This window comes from Mchenga conophoros, linkage group LG15 (assembly GCF_057382185.1).
Source record: "Mchenga conophoros isolate Kocher_MC1m ecotype Shallow Benthic linkage group LG15, M_conophoros_male_GT1.1, whole genome shotgun sequence".
NCBI classification, from domain to species: Eukaryota; Metazoa; Chordata; class Actinopteri; order Cichliformes; family Cichlidae; genus Mchenga; species Mchenga conophoros.
Window position 1 is genome coordinate 6,603,826 of NC_140540.1, and position 22,976 is coordinate 6,626,801.

The window sequence follows — 22,976 nt, forward strand, 5'->3', positions numbered from 1 at the left end:
TAAAGCTTTGTTTCACAAAGCACAACCTACTGTACTCACCATGTGGTGGGAGTTGATAGTAAAACTGACCCACCCACACAGTGAAAATTGGATTAGCCAGAGAAGTAAATTAGATTTTTGTGCACCTCCCCACCTCTGAGGTCATGCCACCACTCAACTCAGTCTCTCCATGACTTCAGTTTTATTCATCATTCACTTACTTCCTGCTTTGTTTCTTCCCAGTATCCCTCACGCTACCTCCACTTTGAGATCACTTTCATTTGGGCCTAGAGTACTGGCGGCCAAAGGGCATCTATAACAGTAAATCTTTCAAATAAGTTTTGAAAAATGAGCTAAAATTGGTAATTTTGTAATTTTTTACACTCCTAATAGCTCAAATAGTCCAATATCATCACATCTTAAGTTTGCACAAGTTTGGCTGCTTGTGGCAGTTTGGTTTGTTACAAACATTGCTCAGTTATGACCCTGGTACCTGCTACACTCCAGCAGTAGTATCAGAAAGGGCACCCCCTGCTGTCAATGGAGATCCTTTCTCAGGTAATTAGGTCAAGTGAAGCTCACAATTAAGCGCAAACTCTTAATGTAGCTCATCTCCCCACTCCTGTAAGCCCCCTACCCCATCTGCTTCAGTAAGAGGAAATGAATCCTGTCTGGACTGCCAGGATGGAAAAAAAACCAAACAAGCCAAACAGCCGTTTTAATATTAGAATTACATCCATAATATCTGCCTACAACAGATTAGGTTGTGAGCTAATAAACTGAAGATGAAATTCAAGATGAGAAAACCTTAGTTTCCAGTTAGTCAACAAAGACAAACTCTTCTAGAAGTGAACATTGTATTTTTTATTATCATCATCATCTCAAGATCCCAAGCAAATGCTTAATACTCCAGCAAACATGCAAGGAATATGTACAGCAGGAGTCCAAAGGAGAGAAAGGGTACTAATGAGAAACATTATTTAACAAAATATCAAAACAACACTTAATTTGAGATAATTTTGAAAGAATTGAAACAATGATTACAACCCAACTCCCTTCATAAGTAGAAAACAAATTATAAAAGGAAAACATGGTGAATCTTGAAACCTGCAACAACAAACCAATACCTGAGTCAAAGACGAAGTCAAAGACGATTTGTCCGTGCAAATGGCAAAAACTCATGAGAGCTGTAGTTTGTATCAGATCATACAGTTAATGTTTGGTTAAATGATGAGATCCAGATCAGTAGAAGGAAACTAACCAACAAGATTTTACTTTGAAACACAGTCTAGTATTTTTTTTTTTTCATGGCTTCATTAAAAGTTATTATACAGAGTGTATTTATTATAATTTATTTGTGACGACGGGTGTAGCAGGTTTAAGGGAAAAGGACAGTTACTGGCACATCACACGGAAGTCATTTTAAAATGTTAACCCTCCCATGGAGATGAGATTAAAATATATGAAAACCAGACAGAATGAATGAACAGGATTTCTCACCTCCTCCTCCTGCTGGTCCTCACATTTTCACTGAGCCCTTCATCTCTCTAAACATCTTTGAGTACAAGTCTTTCTCTTTGTCCAGGCTGTCTTTATAGCACCTGGGACAAGAAAATGACACGTGAATATCTTCCGAGTGGTTTCACAAATGTTACAAAAGACAGTTATGATCCACTATGAGGAACACCTTGCTTGTACTGGGCTGTACCTCTTTTTGCCTTGTGTGTGCTTTGTGACATGGTATGATATCCTGCGGGAAGTTGTGGATTCAGATATGCTCTTCTGCACACATTGGCTGAGTAACAACTGGTTATTCGAGTTACTGTCGTCTTTTTAGCAGCTTGTAGCAGTCTGGCCAATGAGGCAGAAAACCACTGCTTACTGTTCATTTTCCCTTTTTTGGATCATTTCCTTTTAAACCCCAGAGATGGCCGTGTGGGAAAATTCCAGTAACTCAGCAGTTCCCAAAATACTCAGATCAGCCTGTCACCAACAATCATGGCACGTTCACAGTCACCTAAATCACCTTTCTTCCCCATTCTGATGCACAGTTTAAAGTTTAGCAGGTAGTCTTGACTATGTATAATCCAGTTTCTGCCATGTGATTGACTGATTAGACGTTTGATAGACCTTAACGAGCTGTTGAAGCAGTTACACAGTGCACCTAAAAAGTGGTGGGTGAGTGGAGGCATTAATATAAAATTAATGTAATAGTCACGGTTGTGTGGACAGACAGAGGGCTCTAGGTCAGGTAGCTGTTACAGTTTCAGCGAACTGCTGTGCATACTGCTGCACACAGGCCAGGAGAAACAGCTGAAGCAGCATTTATTCTAAAGTCATTAAAATCATCTTACATTGTCACTTTCCTCAGAAGGTTGTTGATGTCACTGTCAAAGGGCTTCTGTGCTTGAGCAGATGTGAGGCAACAATGAGCACTCGCATACTCATGCAGCTCCAGGTAAGCCTAAAAGAAATGCGATTAGTGTATCAAACTGCATCTTTAACTAAGTTAATATGTTTTGGGAGACTTGAAACACGAAAGCGTGAATAAAAATGATTTTGTTTCCTGTTTTTCCTGTGTCATCAACCCCCTTTTTTGTTTGTTTTTTTTAAACCCCCCAGAGATAGTGAGGATTATTTATCTGACAGTCTGGAAGACAAACAAAAGCCCCGTCCTACCTGTCCGCAGCGGAAGAGAGCCTTTGTGTTGGCAGAGTCTATCTCCAAGGCTTTGTTTCCATATTTCAGGGCTTTGTGCGGTCTTTCCAGGCGGAGCTCAGCGAGAGAAATATTCAGGTAGAGAGGAAGCAGAGCCGTCTTGATCCTCTCCTTCTCTAAATCACTCTGTGTTCCCCTGTTTCCCAGCAGCGTCATAGCCTGCAGGCAAAGCAGAGAAATATAATCAAAAAACACTTTCACCAAGAACAACTTGGCATGATATTAGCCATCGCAGTAAAACGTAATTAAAAATAAAAACAATTAACATACTTCAAAATGTACCTGTTTATAGCGATCTTTGGCATTGTAATATCGGTTCTGGTTGAAGAAACGGTTGCCAAAGCTCCGCAGTGTGTTGACAACTTCAAGAAGTGTGGACATAGGAACGGTGTTCTGCTGCTCCTGAGGAGGAGAACAGAAATCAAAGACCGTTTCTGATCTGTGCTATAAAAGCAAAAAAGTAGAGGCTTTTAAGTATGTGTAGTAAAGATGCAGATCTGTCTGAGATTGGTAGTACTAAACAGAGCACCTGCAGCCTCCCTACCAGACTCATTGTAATAAAGTCATCCACTTGTCCTGAGTCAAGGTAGTCGAGGATCTGAACCTCATACAGAACCACAGCTGCTGTGGGGATAAATGGAGGGCATCCCATTTCCCCGTAAGCATACTGAGGCTGGAGGAGGAACCGAGAGAACTCTCCTTTCTTCATGGTCAACAGACCCAGCTCCAGCCCGGCCAGTGTCACATCTGTTTGAAGAATGACTTTTAAAACTGGTATATTTCAGGCGGGAAAACAAAAAAACTCACGGTTCAGCCATTGTAGAGCATTTCTCACCTCTCCCCAACTTCATCATCTGAGGGTATTTGAGGTGGGTGGTGGTTTCAAAAGGCTGATCAGAATATTCCAGGAATCCTGAGTAATGGACTGTGTGGAAGTAAAACCAGACCATCAGTGATGTAGCAGCTCAACCAGCTCACACAATTCACAGGTTATTGCCCATAAAATGGCAAACGTGACCTTCAGGAGACAACTGGGTGCAGGGTTCATAACAATCTGAACAACACTCTACAAGAAGTAGAGATTTTTGTGAATTGTGGCTAGACAAACTAAAAATCCTGACCTCACGTATATGATAACTTACAACTGTAAGAGGCTTTAACAAGAAATGTGTACTCATACATACTGAGTACTGAAGCGTTTTCGGGGACAGGCGGGCCCTCTCCTGGCTGGACCACCTCCTTCAGGATTCCTCCATCTCCTATGATATCGTTCATCCGCGGACGTAGCTGCTCAAAAGGACTCTACGATGGAAAGAAGATTAAATGACACTTGGCAAACACACATTTTATACTCAAACACCAACCGCTGCATTCTTATGTGTGACACAAAGTTGGTATAGATTTGCTACTGAAATTTATGTGTACTTCAAGGACCAAAAATGTTCATACTGTGAGTGTACCCTTCATTTCGTTATATTTTGTTTACAAGGAGCAAGAATTTCTCATCATTTTTTAAGTGGTTCCCCAGACTTTATGGAGGTCTTCAAAGGTTTTCTTTGCTGCTCTGCTATTTTACACATTTTAGTCCAGTCCTTGTACCTAACTATTTTCAAAGTTATTATTTGTTTGTTTGTTTAGCCACTTAAAACTGACCAATTAATCATTCAAGCATAAAAAAAGCCCCTAACTCAAGGCATGAAAGTGTTGGGTATACACATAACAAACAACTTAACAAAGAACTGATTTTAAAATTGTATCTTTATCTTTGTTACGAGCAGCTAATCACAAGAACACGGCACGGCATAGTTGTTTTCTTTCGTTGAAAAAAATAAAATAAAAAAATAATACAACAAAAATATCCCTGTGTCCTCAAAAAAAGAAAAGTGAACAAATAGAGGAAAATAGTGGTAGACCAGGTAAGGGTCACAAAGGGCTGTGTACACACACACACACACACACAGTAAAATAAATACCAATATTAAATGGCATAATAGGCAGCAAATAATGACACAATAAAATAGGCTGGTAGTTAAAAAACAATAATAAATAAAATTCTTACAAAAAAAATAAATCTTACTGCTTTTTAGCACACAGCGACAGCGAAAAAACAAAGCGTAGCTGTAGTAGGAGACAAGGCTCCGTCCCATCTAGCTTTTTCTAGCACAATATTGTGCCTGTAAACGAAGACAGTGAGGAGCAGTGTATTTTAAGCCGTTACACACCTGAAATGAAAATCAGTGACATGGTCTTATGGTCTTAGAGATTAATCCCAGTCTGACATTGTCGGTTCAAATTGGTAGGTATGTACAAAGAAATGTCAGGAAGGAAGGAGGTAGAACAGTGAGGCTCTGGGATGTTTTATAGATGACGATCTGATTGTGATACCTCATACAATAGTAGTTAGAAAAACCTTCATTTTTCAGCATGGCAATGATCCCAAACACCCCAAAACACCCACAGCCATGGACTGGCCTCCCCAGAGCTCACAGCTCAACTTTACTGAAACAGTGTGGGCGTATCTTGATAGAGAATAGAACAAACAGCAGCCAACATCCAAAGAAGAGCTTTGACCATCCTCCAAGAAGCCTGGAGAACAATTTCTGAAGACTACTTAAAGAAATGAATAGAAAGCTTGGTTGTGTTGTTGAAAAAACGTGGTCTTACCAAATACTCACTCGTTACAATCGTGCAAACTGTTTTTGCACGTTTCAATAAATTGCTGAAACTTTTACTAGCAAAATATGAAGAAAATTTAATAAAAACCTTTGCACAGCTATGTATGTGAGGTATTTAGAGTAAATACTGTTGACACTAATCAGAATTCTCTTGCATGTAAAATCATTGTGTTGAACTGGCAGTGAAGTACATAACCAGCTGACACTTGAGGCTAACGGTGAACTGTACCTAATTTTACCAAGCTAGTTGTGTCATTTCAAACCTGGGCACTATTTAAAAATAATAGCCTACATAAAGAATATATGTTTTTTCTAGACTAGCTGTAATATTACATTATAGTGGTTATATTTTTTTAGCAAAAATTCAAACTTTGCTAGCATTTGGTCAGTTAGCTGAGCTAGCAACTTTCAGGCTTGCTGACACGTTTACTTACCGGAGACCTCGTTTCGAGCGGCTCCTCGCCGTTTATTAGCCTCCGCAAACTCGATATTAACCCGTTCCTTGACATTTACTCGGTAGTATGAGTTAAAACTGTTGTAAACAGCGCTGTTACACAGATAACTCTGTAAAGCCAGTTCCCTAGTTTGTTCTGGCGCTCAGGCTTGGGTTAATTACACCACGTGACCTTGACGAGCGTCCCAAACTGTGCGCAGAAGATGGGTCCAGGAAACGCGTCTGTGCAATTTGTCTGCACATTTAGGTGAGCCAATGCCAACTATACACGGGGCTGGTATTACCAATCCCAATACTGAAACTTTTAGCCTATAAATTCAGTTTATTTGGGAAGAGCACTGTATCATCATCAGTCTGCAAATTCCGCCCTTAACGAGCCTTTTGAACTATTGACTATTTTGAAACTGGGGTCTGTGTTGTTTTAACAGACAGAAATCGTCATCCTACTTTAACTGCCCGTTGATATAAAAAAAAAAAAGACAGACTGGAAAATAGAGACACACAGATAAAAAAAAAAAAAAAAAAAGAAACAATAAAAATGTCCTTGTTCATAAAACTTTTAATTCAAATTCCAAACAGATTTTAAATATTGTAAATATAACAAACATTAAAGTTATTTTTGTGTAGATGTGCACTGAGTTTATTTAGACAAAACTGTGTGGCCACCGTTGAGCAACAAATTATATGTGAATATATGTAACAAATTCTGAAGCTTACACTAACATAAGAAATAATGATAATTTAAAAAAAAAGACAAAAACTATCTATGCACACATATCAGTCAATAGATTACAGGTAGTATATAATTCACAGTTTTTCCAACTTTAACATCTGTTGCTTTAAGCTTATGTTTAAAGTTTTAAGTGTGTAAACAAATAATACAAAACTGAAATATAATAAACTGTACAGAAAAGGTAAAAAAAAAAAAGATGTTAAATTGACAAAAGTAGGCCATTTGTACAAAGTGGGATCAGACTATTACTTGAACTGAACTAAGCTGGTAAGGAAACAAAGTCAGTCTTGTGGTTCTCTTTAGAATATGTACAGTATAAATAACTTTATTGACATACTTTAGTTGCTAATACCAGTAATAACACTGTCTGCAGTGAAATGCTTCATTTTCATCAAAAATTCTGCAGTTCAGCCGGATAGACAAAGTTGCTTCTGAAAAATTTGTAGGCCATTAGCTGTCCTCCAAATATCATCATCACCAGGCCTGTACCTGTGGAGAGAAGAGTTAAAGGACTGCAAGAGCAGCTGAATCTGCAGGCATGATGTAAGTGAGCTATAGTATGTCTAGATAGAAGAAATGTAATATCTTGAAATAGATTGGAAGCTTGAAAAACAAAGTGGATATTTTTTTGTCTTCTGCAAATGAGATTGGAGTCAGACAGAGGCACGGACAGAACAATGAAGGAGTACAAATCTTACCCAGAGCCATCCACCAGTGCTCAGCTGAAGGGAAGTCTGACATGACTGCAAAACACACCAGAATACAATTTAAATTTTGTGACAACAATTACTATCAAACTAATGAATACTGACTGTGACCTCGGGGAAAAAGATAAATATGCAAGCTTTATGCTTGGATAAACTGATTCCAGTTTAGCGGTGAACATTCAAATGAAATAGTGTCCGTGGGTTTATACGCTGAGCTGCAGCCTCTATATCCAGTTACATAACCAGGCCTCCAATCCTATCAGCTGTTCCGCTCAATTGATCCACTTTGTGTTTCTGCGTGCGTGTGTGTGTATATACCTGCTACAGTCATTGCAATGTGGAGAAGTGTGACAGTTATGGCATAGTCCCAAACCCACTCCTCCACAATCCAGGCAAACACCAGTCCTCCCAAAATATAGGTCACTTCTGTGGAAATTACTCCGACTGCAGGAAGAAAGCAAAAAAGTGGCACATCACCTTACAGAGCTGCTTTTGCTTTAACAATAAACTGCTATGTCCAGTCACATGCGACTGTGATAATGCTGAGCCACTATAAAATGACATTTTCAGACAGCACTCCTGATACTGAGTAGGAGCCCTTCAATCTTTTGTTCAGGTCAGGAGATTCCAGAAACAACAACCAATGAAAATCAGAGGCCTGACAGGATGAAGCTGGAGCCAGGGCTGCAGCGCAGTGACACCAGGGATGTCCGGAGAGGCATGAGGATGATCGCTGGCTGCAGGCCCAGCAGTCAAATGCTAGATGGGGACATCAAGAGGGCCAACAGGCTTAAATGTTTATTTGGAAGATTTGGCACATCGCCTTGCATTAACTAGCAATGCTGCCACCACCTCCGGAGACATGTCTGGAGAAGGTCCCTGTTCCGATACCACGAGGGCCCATCCCAATGCCAGCAACTCAGCGATTGCAGTCTGGTAGCCTCTTAGTTCACACATCATGAAGGCTAACTGCTTGCAAAACACACACACACATACATACCAGGGTACACTATCAGATTCATATTCTCTGATTTCTCCAACACCTTTAAAAAAGATGACTCCTATGTAGGTTACTGCAGTGGTGTCCTGGATCATAGATTACTTTACCAGATTTTATGAGTAATTCCCATTTTTGAGCAGGACTGGAACAACACAGTACACCGCGACCTGTTTACTTTCCTCTTTGAGCTGCAAGCTTGAGACTTAAAGTTCACAGCAGTCTTTTCTTGGATTAATGAGAAATAAATCATCTTATTTGAAGCTGACCTTTCTCTCCTAAGTAAGCCCATTTAGGAAAAATAACCTTGATTATTTGGAGAATAATAAGAGAAACACGAGGAGTTCTTTCACTGTGTTCATGGGTCAAGTTTCATCCTTAACAACCTAAATATGCAAAAAGGACATGAGAGAAAAAAGGGTTGCATTATTCTGATTTCAGAATTTTCCTGCTTTACTATCTTGAGCTTCAATCCACCATCTGCCCAGAGTCTTTCTGTGTGGAGTTTGCATGTTCACCCAGTGTCTGCGTGGGTTCTCTCTGGGTACTCTCACTTTGTCCAACAGTCCAAAGTTTGTTGACAACATGACAGAGTCTATAGAACAATGTAGGTGAGAACTGTGGACTAGAAAGTCCAAATTCAATACTTCTGAAAGTTGCAGAGATTATACAAGAAAGAGAGATTATAGAAATGTAAAAAAATAATTTTCAACAGATAGTGATGACATTGATATGACTATACTGAAGAAAGTAATTCATGAAATTATGTGTCCAATTACATATATATGTGATTTATCACTCAGAACAACTAGATCAACATCTATGGTAATGATGGAGTTAGTGTAAAATATTACCGAACATATACATAATAAAAAAATATGCAGTGGGGATATTTATTGACCTGTAAGAGGCTTTTGATACAATTGACAATAAAATATTGTTACAAAAAATGGAAAGATATGATGTGAGAGGGGCCAAAAACAGCTGGTTAAAAAGTTATCTTGATGACAGACAGCAATTTGTACAAATTGGTCAGTCAAGTCTGTGTGCTTGAATATTTTACCTGTGGTGTCCCACAAGGTTCAGTATTGGGTCCCAAACTATTTAATATGGCATCTGTAGAGTGACAGACTTGTGTGCATCTATGCATGTGCATATGGATATGTATAGGTGTGTAAGTATGTATTTATGTATGTGTTTATGTATGTATGCATTTGTATGTAGATATGTATATTGTTACCATTTTGATTAAGAGATTATATGCAAACTTAGGGGCAGGACTGGATGATCCACTGCTTCTTTCTGCTCACCTTTTTGTTCGGGTTTATAGATCATTATGTTGGGAATTTTTTATTTCAGTTTCCTGTGTTTGTTTGTTTTTGTTTGTTTTTTTTAAATTTTAATAATTCTAAAAGAAAGAAAGAACGAAAGAAAGAGCCCGTAGGCCTGAATGTGAGTGAGAATAGTTATCTGTCTCTCTGTGTTAGCTGTGTGATAGACTTGCAGTCTATCCAGGGTGCGCTCGCCCTATGACAGCTGTGATAGGCTCAAGCCCTTTATATATATATTTAAACACAAGAATCCACGTGTCCCTCAAATTTAACACTTTCCTTGTCCCAAGTTCTCAGTTATGTGCGCATTATATGCAGTAATTAAATCAGAGGTGCCCGCTTCTTCACAAGCGGTTGCCACAGTGGGTCTTTGAAGTCAGACAATTGTGAGAACAGATGGAACACACAACTTTTTCTTCTAGATCATATAATCAAAATATGGTCAATGTGTTTTATTTTGAATTAAAACATATTTATTTATTTCATTTTTAGCTTCTGAAAAACTGGAAAGGAGCTAAATTATACTGTATACAGCACAAGTCATTTTAAATAGTGTGTAATTCCAAGATAATTCTGTGTAAAAACGAATGACTGTAGCTTCTGTCTTTCGATGAATGCTGCAATGTCTCAGAGGAGAATTATATACTAAACATGACTCACTGCAGCACTGAACGTCACAGGACGTCCTTGCTTCCTTCTTGTGGCTGTCAAGTTACACAGTTCCTCCTCTTTCTGATGAAGTAGTATAATTTTACAATTTCTACAGTCTTGAGCAACTGTTATGAAGCAGTTCCCCCGCAGGGGTTATTAAAGTTTTTCTGATTTCCATTCAGGCTTTAATGCACTAAAAACACTTAAAGGCTACCTATCATAGTCATTTACATCTCTTTCTGTAAAAAAACAAAACAAAGAAAACCCTATATTTTAGCTTTATAGTTAAATGGAAATAGAAGTAATCTATTACCACGAAATGTGTAACTATTGGACTAAAGGTACTCACTGTGGAGGAGGACAGCATATGTCTCATATGTTTTGGATTTAACCTTAAAAGTAACTGATAACCTCAGAGCTGAATAAATTCAGCATTTTGTAAAATACTGGCCTCTGAAATACAGCAGAATGTAAGTAACAGAGGTCATGAAAATGATGTGCTCCTCTAGTTTTACTTCACAACTGTAACTCACCCAGGTATTTGGGGTTCTGCCATGACGGTTGCGCGGTGTAGTCGAATGGAGCCAACAAGCTGTTGATTTCATGAACCCTGAAGACATGAAGCAAGAAAAGATAATGACGTGAGCACGAACAATAACAAGTCTATTGCAACCTGCTTATCTGTCTCTCTTATCCCACTGGGTCTCATTATCGTGTGAGTCTGAGTTTACCTGAGCAGTCCAATGCAGAGACTGACCGCGATGTAGTAGAGAGAGTAGAAGCACACCATGCACATCAACAGATTCTGCAGAACAACCTGAAGAGAGGAGAAGGAAGACTAAACCATTAAAGCTAATGAAGAAGCTATAAAACCTGCTGTAGTCCAAGTTTCCTGTCCTGAAAAAAATCTCTTTCTGAAGGAGCATAAAGAACAAACAGTAACTAAGATTCTGTGATGAAATACTACTTATTTATAATGCTGCACCTTACTGGCAGCATTTTTGCCTCATTTCTAACTGTTTATGACAGAGAGGGCAGGACAGAAATATCAAGCGTTATGGCTTTATTTTCACATTTTTCTGAGAAAACTCATCTGGAGATGTTTACCGGAAAAGACACGGGTTATCTGATATATTGCTTGGCTCCTGAAGCTGACAGAAAATCACTGCTCCTCTCCTCCATCTTCTTCTTACGTGACCCAGAAAACTCCTGACAGCAGACAGTCAATGAGTGCTCCCTAAGGCATCCTTTTATAGATGACTGACTGCAACCTTTTCAGAAAATCAGTTATATAACACCCTAGGAGGGCTGATAACACCCCTCAGGGCTGACAGTTTGGCTTGTCAGACACAGGTAAAACTAATTACATTAAAAGCTGGTTCCATTCCAGTCAGGTGTGCAGGTGCCAGCACAACGGCTCACTGGCTTGCTGGCATACTTTAATGGAATGGGGTCATCGTTAATCTTATTAGTTATTGTTGTGACAAGTCAAACGTCTGCAAATAAGATGAATAACAACTTTCACTGCACTTTCGGGTAAAATAAACAGGCACTTCTGGTTTCGAAGGTAACAGGATACATGATGACGAGTCAAGCTGCTCATGTGTTTTTTTTGACTCATTTCTTCATCACCAATGATAAATGTTAGATATCCAGTATTTCCGACAGAGAAAAGTGCAGCTTTTTGCAGTTTATGCCCCCAAACTCTGGAACATCCTACCTAAGAATGTTAGAAACTCAAACTCTAGCGATAATGCCAAGAATCTGGGATTTGAGTAGGGTTTTTCATTCACTAGTAATAAATCAATCAAAATCGAGTGAGCAGTGGTGCATTTCATAATACCAGCATACAGCTGTACCTACTGCTGAGTTCATCCACATTTAGTAATCTGGCAGATACAAAGAAAATTCCTATTTTCTTCATCAATGTCATACTGCTCTTACTTTCAGTTTGATCTTTCTCTATATTTCATTCTGCCCCTGATTGTAAATATGCACTCTCTTTCTATATCCAGAATGAAACTCTTATGTTGTTCATTACCTCAGATCTCTTTTCTCATTTAAATCTAGTAATTACACCACACAGTTTAATAAGCCTCATATATTCTCCATGTGTACACTAATGTTAGAAGAACTGCTTTCAGGTACTGCGCACCGCTCAAATAGAATGAGCTGCAAACAAGCTCCGACAGCTTCAGTATCTGATGATTTTTTATAACTCTTCCAACATTTTCTCAATTCAGTTATTATTTCTTTGTTTATTGTTGTACGACTGTTTCTCTGTTCTGATCGTGTTCTTGTGTGATGTGTTTTCATTTTCTCAGGTCTCCCTTGGACAAGACATTGGAAACATTTTGTTTCTGTGACTGGCAGACTGATGTTTTAATATATAAAATGTAAGACATTTGCTGTAATTTCTCTTACGATTACTAAACTAACTCTCTAAAAAACATGTAAATAGGCACCTCAGGCATATACTGTTCTGTACAAAAGTCTCGTGCCACCCCTCATTTACTTATATTTTGCCAAGAAATTGGGATATTGGTTCAGCAATTTATTGAAAAGTGCAAAAAGAAATTGAAATATAGTATATAAGGCAAAAATAGCAATTGTACAATTCTAATGAACCTGTAAGTCAATATGACTGTTACAGTGATGCCACAATGCTTCAATAAAGTTGAGGTCTGGGCTCTAGGGAGGGCAATCCATGACTGATAGTGTGTGTTTTTCCATTCATATGCTTTAACAGCACTGGCAGTGTGTGAGAGATTATTATGCCCCCACTTCCACTGAGATCATCTCTGATGAGGCTTTAGTAAACAGTAGATGGATCAACTGAAGGGCCAGATGCATCTCTCAAGTCCTGTTTTTTTTTTTTTGCTTGAATGATTCATAGCTCATAAGGTCTTAACTGGCTCAACAAAAACAAACAAACAAAAAGAAAAATATCCAGCTGACAGGTGCAAGGACTTGACTGAAAATGAAAGGCAGCCAATGTCCAAAGACAGACTTTGAAAGACCTGGAGAACTATTGCTCAACAACACTTTAAAAACAAAAATTAAAAGTAACTAACTTCTTGGAAGCAGACTATAAAGAAAAGAGGTGTGGCTCAAGACTTTTGCACAGGACTGTAAGATAGTGTTAGCAGTTTTTACATCAGCACAAAAATGGAAAAATGCTTAACAGTTTAATATATGAATACTTTACAGACTCTGCACCTGATATGTGGCGTTAAGGTACATTAATGTACAATGTTTTCTCATCTTCCAGTATTTCTCGATTGCATTTCACAATATATTCTGAGCTCACTGGGATGTTTAGACCTTAGATACCGTCTATGATTACTTCTCACTGTATATTTCAACAGTTTGGATCACAGTGTGAGTCTGTCCAAAACCATTAAAGTAGCTGAGCTCATGCTAATACCATCAGACACAACTAAACACTTTGGCTAGCTGTCTGTTTGCCATCTCCTGATTACAGATTATGTTTTAAAAGCATGACCTGGAAATTAGCTTTGATTTCTAGGAATGCAAGCCTACAACCAGATGTGCAGTGCCACATACACTTATGGATTAGAAAATATGACATTATACAAAACCACTGCTAGCTAAATGTTAATTATGTGTGTAATGAGGTGCTATAATTCAAATGATTGTCAGTAATTGTAATTTTCAGTAAGAAAATTATTACCAAGTTGGCTAAACATTTTGACCCTCCACATACAGTAGTCTAACTGTATTCTAACCATTTTCTACATACAGTACCAGAGTGTGTCCTTACCCAGGTATCACTGGGTGTAGTTTTGAGGGAGATGGGTCCATGGCGTTTTATGAGCGTGACTCCACAGCAGCGACAGCAGTAGTCCAACAACATGAATGGTTGCTGGTCTACATGAGAGAGGCAGCATGTGTATATCCGAGTGTGTGTGAGAGCATGTTGAGGGAAGAAAGGAAGGAGGGCTGGATTAGAAGAAATGAGATTACTACTAAGAAGACTGAATCAATCCCAAAGCGGATGAAGACAAACATATACATGTAGTCAGTATAGCTTTGAACACTTACACGTAAGTTAGATGAAGGATGTTGATTTTCAGACTTCAGGAAGTGCTACGGACAAAAATTTATGTGACAGTGTAGTAAACTTAATTTAGTTTATCACTCACAGGCTTTCGTTATTTTTTTATGTCTGTTAAAATTATAATGCCCTTACATTATAAAGGCAAAACGGTTCACTGAATAATAAAATCACTGATGAAAATGACTGGTTGCCTCTCCCTGAGACTGGTCTGGTCAGAGGTTTCTTCCTGTTAAAAGGGAGTTTTTCTTTCCCACGGTCGCCGAGTGCTTGCTCATAGAGGGTCGTGTGATTTTTTTCTTTCTAATATTGTTGGGTCTTTATAATATAATATAAATATAACCGTTAAACAACACCTGTTTTGAATGAGTTACTCTTGCTCAGTCTAAATGTGTAAATCATCCTTGAATTCATTTTTCGGGGGTGGAGGTTGGGGAGAATATTAAAACTTTTATTCTGCAGTTTGTAATGTGAACACTGGGTGGCAGCATAGCCTCAAATGAACTTAACCAACACACACGCACACACACGCACACACTGGAAGAGATGATAAGAGGCGCATGCAAGGGTCTGGCAGCAACAGATAAGATGCTGACCATTCATATGTATATATTTGTGCTGTGTGTGTCACAAATTGTTTTTCTACGTGTCTATTTTTGGCGTAGAGAAGAAAAAGAAAAAAAAGAACAGATTGGGAAAATCTGGAGGGGGGACTGGGGGCTGCCAGCTGCTGACCATCCATCATCTGTCATGAACAGAAGCGAGAGTGTCAGACAGGAGACAGAGAAATGACAGCAGCTCCATGTCCTCGTATCCTCCAGAAATTACGCAGGAAACTATATTCAACTCCTCATCGTCACAACATGCGTATCCCCCTTTGAGTGAGCGGTAAAGCACATGCACGTGCGCCTTTGTGTGGAGTGTGGAGTTGACTTGGCTGCCACGGTAACCTGCATCATTGTAACCATGGTGATGGTGAGCAGGGGAGTAGGAGGGGGGGTTGCATGAAGAGTAAGGTGGGCGTCATAACTAGCTGTCCCTCTGCAAGCGGTTTGTGTGCTGGTACATTTTATTACTCTGAAGCTCTCAGGAAACTTCTCACACTCGTCTGTGCTTCTCTGCTAAACATTCAGAAATCAGCAGGATGGGAACTGAATGTGTGACTGTATTTTACCTTGAAGTTAAGGTGTTTGGATGATTGTATGTTTGTAACTGCTGTAATGAGGGCTAAAAGTAAAAGCAGCTGGGATTAAAAGAACAATCTGTCATTTTGCAAAAACACACCATTTTGCTTCCTGGCAGAACATTTCAGTGAATGACAAATGGCACGCATGCTAAATATGAAGCCAGCTTTGTTTAGAATGTTTAGAATGAGGAGGGAGATAACAATCTACCTGCCAACAAAGCTAAAGCTTACCAGTTAACACATTATTTACATATTGCTTTCACCAGTTAGCAACAGCATTAAAACCACTGACGCAGTGATTAAATGACATTGATTATCTTGCATCAGTGGCACCTGTCAAGTGGTGGGGATATATAACACAGCAAGAGAACAGTCAGTTCTCGAAACTGATGTGTTGAAAGCAGGAAAAAATGCTCAAGCATAACAATACGATCGATTCAACAGGGGCCACATTGTGATGGCTTAACCACTGGGTTGGAGCATCTTCAAAACTTGTCTTGCGGAGTGTGAAGTGATATTTAGTACCTATAAAAGGTGATCTAAGGAAAGACTGGTGAACAGTCATCAAGGTCATTAGTGTCCAAGGCTAATGGATGCCTTTGGGAAGAGAAGGCTGGCCTGCGTGCTGATATTTCACAGAAGATGCAGTGTAGCACAAGCTGCTGACAGTCTGAATGCTGGCTGTAGCAGAAAGCTGTCACAACACACAATACATCACAGACTGGAGAGTATGTTTTGGTTTGCCACAGACCAATCACAGTGCCTATCCTGAACCTGGTTAACTGCTCAAAATCCTTATAATGTTTATGTGAACATCAGAACAGCACTGTAAAGCATCTGAAGAAGGTGGCTGATCTGGTGAGTGACTTCTCCCTCTAAATCATATGTCTCTGTGAAGTCTTTACATAGAGAAGAAATGGTTACAGGTTATGTTGAAGATAAATAGTAAGCAAACATGAACCTGGTATTCATGTGGATGTTGTTTTACTGTCACAGAAAGTTGATTCTATTCACCTGGATGTAACACTTTCAGTAGAACAAGTTTTGTCACTCATCAGTCTCTTTTCTCCAACTTCATAAACAGTGCATCTGCTTGATCACTGAAACCAGCACCATTCACTAATAATGAGGTCAGTTTCATGATCCTTAATAACCAAAATGTAATGACCAATGGCCACGGGTACTGCTCACAGAGAGTTGGGGAATGATTTAGACGTCTCCTCATGTGCCCTCCTCTTGGTTCAGACATGGTTGTTCCATTTTCACACAGATATGCCTCCTTGACTCTCTGCTTAAACCAGCATTCCTCCCTGTGCAGGATCTGTACATCCTCGTGATTGAAAGAGTAGCCACTGGCCTGTAGGTATAAATAGACTGCCAAGTCTTGACCTGACAAGTTAGTTCTTCTCCGTTGTGCCATTTGCTTCGCCGGAGGTTGCTTGGTTTCCTTGATGTATAAATCACGGGAGTCCTCCTGGCACTTAGCAGCGTACACCTTATTACTCTGTTTGCGTCGGAGAACCGGATCCTCAGGGTAGACCAATTTTGGGGGGTTTAAAAGCCACAGAGGCTCTGTTCTACAAAGAATATGCATCTCAGCTGTTCCAATACTCCTGACATATAAGGGATCACTAAAGGTTTTCGCTCAGGCAGCAGTTGTCCTTCTTCTCTCCTGAATTGCCTGGGGCTTTCTTTAGGTGCCTTCCCAACGTTAATAAATGCCCAGCTGGGATAATCACATTTACTCAGGGCCTTCTTGATATGTTTTTCTGCTTCCCTGGTCGCTGTATCTGTGTGGATGGTGTTCGCTCTCAGTTTGTGCTCCAAGTGGATAATGAGAGTCAAACCTTAAATACTGATCCGTATGTGCTGTTTTACGCTACACATCAACTTTTAAATGTTCCAGATTACTGATGGAAATCTCACAGTCTAAGAAGGCTAGCCTGTCATTTTTAATATCCTCCCCGATGAACGTGATGTGTTTGTCCACCGAGTTATCTACAAACCTCAACCAAAGGCTCAGTGGTCTTCCAAGATATGATAACAGAGCCCTGTTTTCCACATCTTCCATATACAAACTGGCCACATTGGGTGAAATTGCACGTTTCTCTCTGCAATGGAGCTGGTTTCTGTCATTATGCAAATGTACTGTTTAAAGGTTGGGCAAACCTGCAGTCAGCTGAGACTGAAGAAGTCAGTTGGATGAGTGACGAAGCATTTCTTATTCTTTACGTTTACCCTTTGCTTTTCTTTTATATGACCTTTTTCACACAAAAATTGTTCACATATAACTTGGCGAGCACAATAAAGAGGGGACTTAATGCAATCAAGCAGGCATCACCTTTTGACTTACACAAATGAAAGGATCTACTGCTGAAGTCTTAATTATAGAGACATTATTACTTTTATCAGTTATTTCTATGCCTTGGAGAAGAATTGAGGTAGCTGTCAGTCATCTTAATCTAACCCTCAGCTGAGAAGTCAATGAGAATATCTATCAAGTTGATCTATTCATTTTGACAGTGTATCACTTGTTGCACTGTGTGAGAGACAAAAGCATCATTGGCATGAGTTAAAACTTGTCTTTGACTTTCAGAAAGCCTCAATAGCAATTCATTCATCCATTTTCTTAACTGCTTATCCAGCTCAGGGCTGTTAGGAAGGGATAGAAGCTATCCCAGCTGCCATAGGGTGAAAGGCCAGGTCCACCCTGGACAAGTCGCCAGCCTACCAAGCTCACAGGTCAGGGAAATATATAACAAATTAAAACATGTGACAATGAATCTGTGTTTCAACCCAACTCAGCTCAGGCTATCAGTGGTGACATAAGCACAGTAAAACCTTTGAAGCCCAACGGCATTTTAGATGCATTTCAAGGCATTATGAATTATTAAGCCGGCACTAAAACTAAAACCTCAAAAGGCAAACAACAGGATGTTCTCTTACAAAATGTAACAAACCGTAAAGCTGGTCGCCTTTGCTTGCGATCCAGTCATAACAAATGAAACAGCAGCTCCAGACCTGATATGATACGAGTGTGAAAAATGGGAGCGATGACTCAGTTCAGCAGCGTGCTCCTGCAACCAAAGGGACTGTTAACACCACACGAGTGAGCTTAAACAATCTGTGCTGCATCCACCGAGGAGCAGAGATGAACATGCTGCGTCTCAGCTTTTTGTCCCGCTCTGTTTTTAAGGTCTCTGAAAATCATTTCAAAACAGACCAATAGGGAGGGATACTCATGAGCTCACTTGGGCTCATTGACCTACATGTCAATATGCTCTATGTGGGAGCCGAGAGGCTGTACTATCCATGCTGAGTGTCTGAATAGCACATAACGACACACAGACGTGGTTTGCATCTTAATTTGTTTAAGATAAACACGCAGCAGGAGGAAAGAGAGGAAAGCATGAACAAATGATCAGTCAATAATGGGGAAAAAATCATTAGTGGCTGCTTTAAATCATTCGTCAGCTTGTTTCTTTCTCCTTTAGCCAATCCTCCAATCATGGCATGTGAAATGATCTGTGAATACTGTCCTCTGGCTTCCAGCTCCCTCGCTGTCTGTCAGTCTTTATTTCATCCTTGCAAATATCCTCATTTGAAATGATAAACAGTGAAAGGAATTTGAAAAATTCTCTGCTGTCTTTCTTTCTCTTCTTCCCTCTACCTCTCCTTCATCAACATTTTCTCTCCACCCCCTTTTTCCAAATCTCCTCTCAATTACATTTTCCCATTAATTATTTAGCTGCAGACTCTCGTCCACAGCTGCTTACAATAAGTGTAACACCAAAAAGTCAACACATTTTGTAAATCACATAATCTCAAGAGGGCTTGTAAACAAGAAGTGTACCAGTAAACAATGTAAGGCTTTGTTTTTCCCCTCTAACTCCCACGCTCTCCCCACATCTTATTCTGGTTCTCGCCCGCCCCTCTACAGTATGTTTTCCTTTCAGTCCGTTATGAAATGTAAACAGAGCAACTGACTGACCACCTTCATGGATAACTGTGGATATCGCCTGGAGCATGTATCGGTTTGTATTTCCAGATGAGAGTTTTTGGTATGTTATAGGATCCAGATGTTTCCACAAAAAATCAGAAAAAGCTGCAAAGCTGCGTGTTTGAGGATTTAAATAGGCCACGTCTGTCACTGGGAGGGTGTATGTGCATGTGGCTCAAGAAAACGCTATGAGCTGTCGTTCATAATTAGTGAATTTATGGTTAACTGGGCCCTGTTTAAACTTTTTACGGCTAATAAGCAACTAAACAATAATGTTTACTGACTGGTTAACAAACAGTTTACAAAGACTGTCGGGATGTTACTGTGAAATGTGAAATAGATGGAGCAAATTACTGAAATAGGTAAAAACACACTAAAATATAATATATAAAGAAAAAAAGATTTATATTCTAATAAGCTTCAAAGTCAGTATTTGGTATGATAACCTTTATTCTTCAACACAGCCTGAACTCTCTTACGCAGATTACTTGTCATTTCTTTAAGTAGCCTCCAGAAATAGTTCTCCAGGCTTCCTGAAGGAACTTCAGAGCCCTTATTTGGATGTTGACTCCCTTTTGTTTCATTGTCTGTCCCACACTGCTTCAATAATAATGAGGTCCAGGCTCCGGGGAAGCCAATCCATGACCGATTATCTTCTATCCGGTTGTTCAGTCTGACGTCACTAGCCGTGTCTGGGTCTAAACTCCGCTGCAGGTCCATATATCAAACGATCACTGTGGCATTACTGAGAGTTGAAAAACTGTCTAAAGTCTTTCATCTTTAATAAAATGATCAGCGTTCTGCTCTACCAGGTGTAACAATTGAGTTTAACATCCAGGCATCCATGAAAACGGAATTTATGACATTTAACGGAGTTAGAAGTTAGCAGGGAGTTAGCTCGCTAGCTTCTATCTAAATACAATATAGCATGTCCTGACTGCGGGGTTTTGGAAACAAATTAAAACGTACAACTCTGTTATCACTTCCAGCATAAATGAAGACAGAAAACTAAACAGCAGTAACGTTTGTAGGGTTACTGAAGTTGGGCTAGCTGGTATATAATGATGTGCTGCGTGACCGCTAGCGACACAGCTACGTTAGCATAATATAAACAAGCTAACTTTTTTTCCACTCGATAAAAGTTACCGTGAGTGTTCTCGGTGGTCAGGAACAAATGTAATCGCATGGCAGGATGCTGTAAAAGGACCAAACTTCAGCCAGGAGAACAACTGAGATAATCCATCCACAATACGAGGTTAGTCATTCATATACTGCTGCATGGGCTGGGCTGTAGTTACACCCTAAGGTTTTAAAAACTGAGCTTAAATAAATGATTAGCGGTAATAAAAGCCGAGGGAGGTCAACAGTGATCACTGACTGTTTTAGGAGCTTTTTGAGATCAAATAGAAGAAAATACATAACATTAAACATGTTAACAACACAAAAGCCATATTAAACGCAGACTACTTTAGACCCGGAAGTAGGATTCGTCGCGTCATCACTGAACAACCGGATTGTGGGTTTTTCTATCAGGTATGCTTTTCACTACATTAGCAGTGTGACCATGATCCCTGTAGTCGTGAAAAATGAAGATGTTTTCCAGATGGTATTGCATGGTGGATCAAAACCTGATGGTACTTTTCTGCAGTCATAATTCCACCAATTTAAAAAAGATCCCCAAACCATGACAGAGCCTCCAGTGTTGAACACTTAGTGTTGAACTTCTACCCTGACCTCCTCCATACATACCAACTATCATTTGTACCACAAATTTTAAATTTGGATCCATAACACTTGTAGCTACTGATGCAATGCCCAGTTCCTTTGTAATTTCTCCTTCAGTTGTGCAATTTCTTCAAATGTTCTGAAGATTAATTGCACACATTTCTGGCTAATAGTGCATTGAAAATTCCTTTGTAGGTTCAAAAAATACTCTTTGTCTGTCAAACTGAGTTATCATTGGCATTCTTTTTTTTAATGCCTAAAGATAAATATAAAAATGTTTTTTAAAAAAACAACAATGGTCGGTACATTTTCAGAAAGCCTGGAGAGCTATTGCTCAAGACTACAAGCAATTCTGCTCCTTAGAAGCAAAATATAGAAGTATAAAAAGACTTTAAAAATGTAAAACTTTTAAGCACAGTAGACATGTCAGGTACTGATGTAGCACTTTTCTTGTGTAAACTGTTGGTGGCTTAAATACTGTGAACTCTTAGACAGCAGTTTGTGTCCTGTTTTGCTCCACTTTTTATTGTTTACTTTTGCTTTGATGGCTCTTAGTTTAACCGCCAAACTATTTTGTGAAAGTTGGGATTAGGAAAGGATTGTGTTTTGGGTTAAGAAGAGTTGAGCTTGGAGCAATGCTGTTCTTACAACTGGCACTAAAGACACGGTGTGAGTACCTGGGATACTACCAGCTTTGACTATTCAGCAGTATTCAAGGCTCTGGGTATAAGAACAAACCCACCAATCAGTAGCTCATAAAATAATACAAAAATTTTGCGATCAAGAGGGAGTAAATAATATTGATCAATCATTAATTACATAATAATTACATAATAATTAGTCATTTACACTTGTTATTGGCATGAGATGGATTGGGGTAAAGATGGTATGTAAGGGTCACATTCAAGGTAAAAAATTATGCCTACATACAAAGACTATCGCCTCCTCTGCATGTGTATGTTCAGCTGCTCTTGAGGTTTCATTTCTCACCAACTTAATCTGAGCCATCTGAACAAATAATGGGCTCTCTGTATTTCTTACATTTTCTCTCACACACAGACACACACCTACTGCTTATTGTTAGATATCTGCCCAAATGCCTTAAATTCTCTTCTTCAGCTCCACCCAGCTGCTATACTTCCCTGAAACTCTTCCAGCTTGTAAACACAGGAAATGACACACATGCCAACATCTGTAACGTTTTTGCTGCTCGCTCTCTCTCTCTCTCTCTCGCTCCGTGTGTGTGTGTGTAGAAAGAAAAGCTGAGAAGTTTACAAAGACACAGCGCCGAGAGCTGCATCTGAACATCTGATGTCTATTTACATGAAAACCCGGAGAATTAAACGTGCCAGTGCCGCAGTTAGACATAAAAGCATGCTTACTCTTCCTCGGCCTTTTATGGTTACCCAGTTTTTAGACTCCTGCTGCTTACTGCGCCCACAAAGATCTGTAAAACTACTGCAAGCGGATCCATGTTTGTCTTTGCTTAGAAAGCAATGACATGTCCATATGTTTCCCCTCATAAATCAGTCTCGCTTCTTGTCTTCTGCGCCCTACACATGCAAGAAAGTGCCCCGCGTGGAAGCCTGCCTGCTTTCCTTTCGTAAACACGCACACGCCCGAAGCGCACACATGCATATAAAAGTGCTACAGCGCGCGTACAACACATTCACCCCCATCTACCTCTCTCTCTCCCTCCTCTTCCTCTCTCACTCGCTCACACATTCTCACAAGCCTATAGC

The 22,976-nt window shown here is 39.6% G+C and overlaps 2 protein-coding genes across 6 annotated transcripts; both read right to left on the reverse strand.

Annotated features, from left to right (window-relative positions):
- Positions 1-819: 819 nt before the first annotated feature.
- Positions 820-6,239, reverse strand: fkbp6 (FKBP prolyl isomerase 6). Of its 4 annotated transcripts, none has more exons than XM_085247364.1 (9): positions 5,807-6,239; positions 3,882-3,999; positions 3,533-3,622; positions 3,242-3,444; positions 2,980-3,099; positions 2,659-2,856; positions 2,334-2,443; positions 1,480-1,580; positions 820-1,086 (listed from the first exon to the last, which is right to left on the reverse strand). In XM_085247364.1, the coding sequence occupies exons 1-8, from the start codon at positions 5,879-5,881 to the stop codon at positions 1,499-1,501; spliced, it is 996 nt and encodes a 331-aa protein (XP_085103490.1). In that variant the 5' UTR covers positions 5,882-6,239; the 3' UTR covers positions 820-1,086; positions 1,480-1,498. The 4 variants fall into 4 exon arrangements, with proteins under 4 accessions (XP_085103490.1, XP_085103489.1, XP_085103488.1 ...); XM_085247363.1 differs by having other exon boundaries at positions 2,968-3,099; XM_085247362.1 differs by having other exon boundaries at positions 3,227-3,444.
- A 128-nt stretch (positions 6,240-6,367) lies between these two features.
- Positions 6,368-14,177, reverse strand: tmem244 (transmembrane protein 244). Of its 2 annotated transcripts, XM_085247366.1 has the most exons (6): positions 14,030-14,177; positions 10,977-11,062; positions 10,779-10,855; positions 7,585-7,710; positions 7,258-7,302; positions 6,368-7,048 (listed from the first exon to the last, which is right to left on the reverse strand). In XM_085247366.1, exons 1-6 carry the CDS (start codon positions 14,120-14,122, stop codon positions 6,951-6,953), a joined length of 525 nt encoding a protein of 174 aa, XP_085103492.1. In that variant the 5' UTR covers positions 14,123-14,177; the 3' UTR covers positions 6,368-6,950. The 2 variants fall into 2 exon arrangements, with proteins under 2 accessions (XP_085103492.1, XP_085103491.1); XM_085247365.1 differs by lacking the exon at positions 6,368-7,048 and having other exon boundaries at positions 7,055-7,302.
- Positions 14,178-22,976: the final 8,799 nt, after the last annotated feature.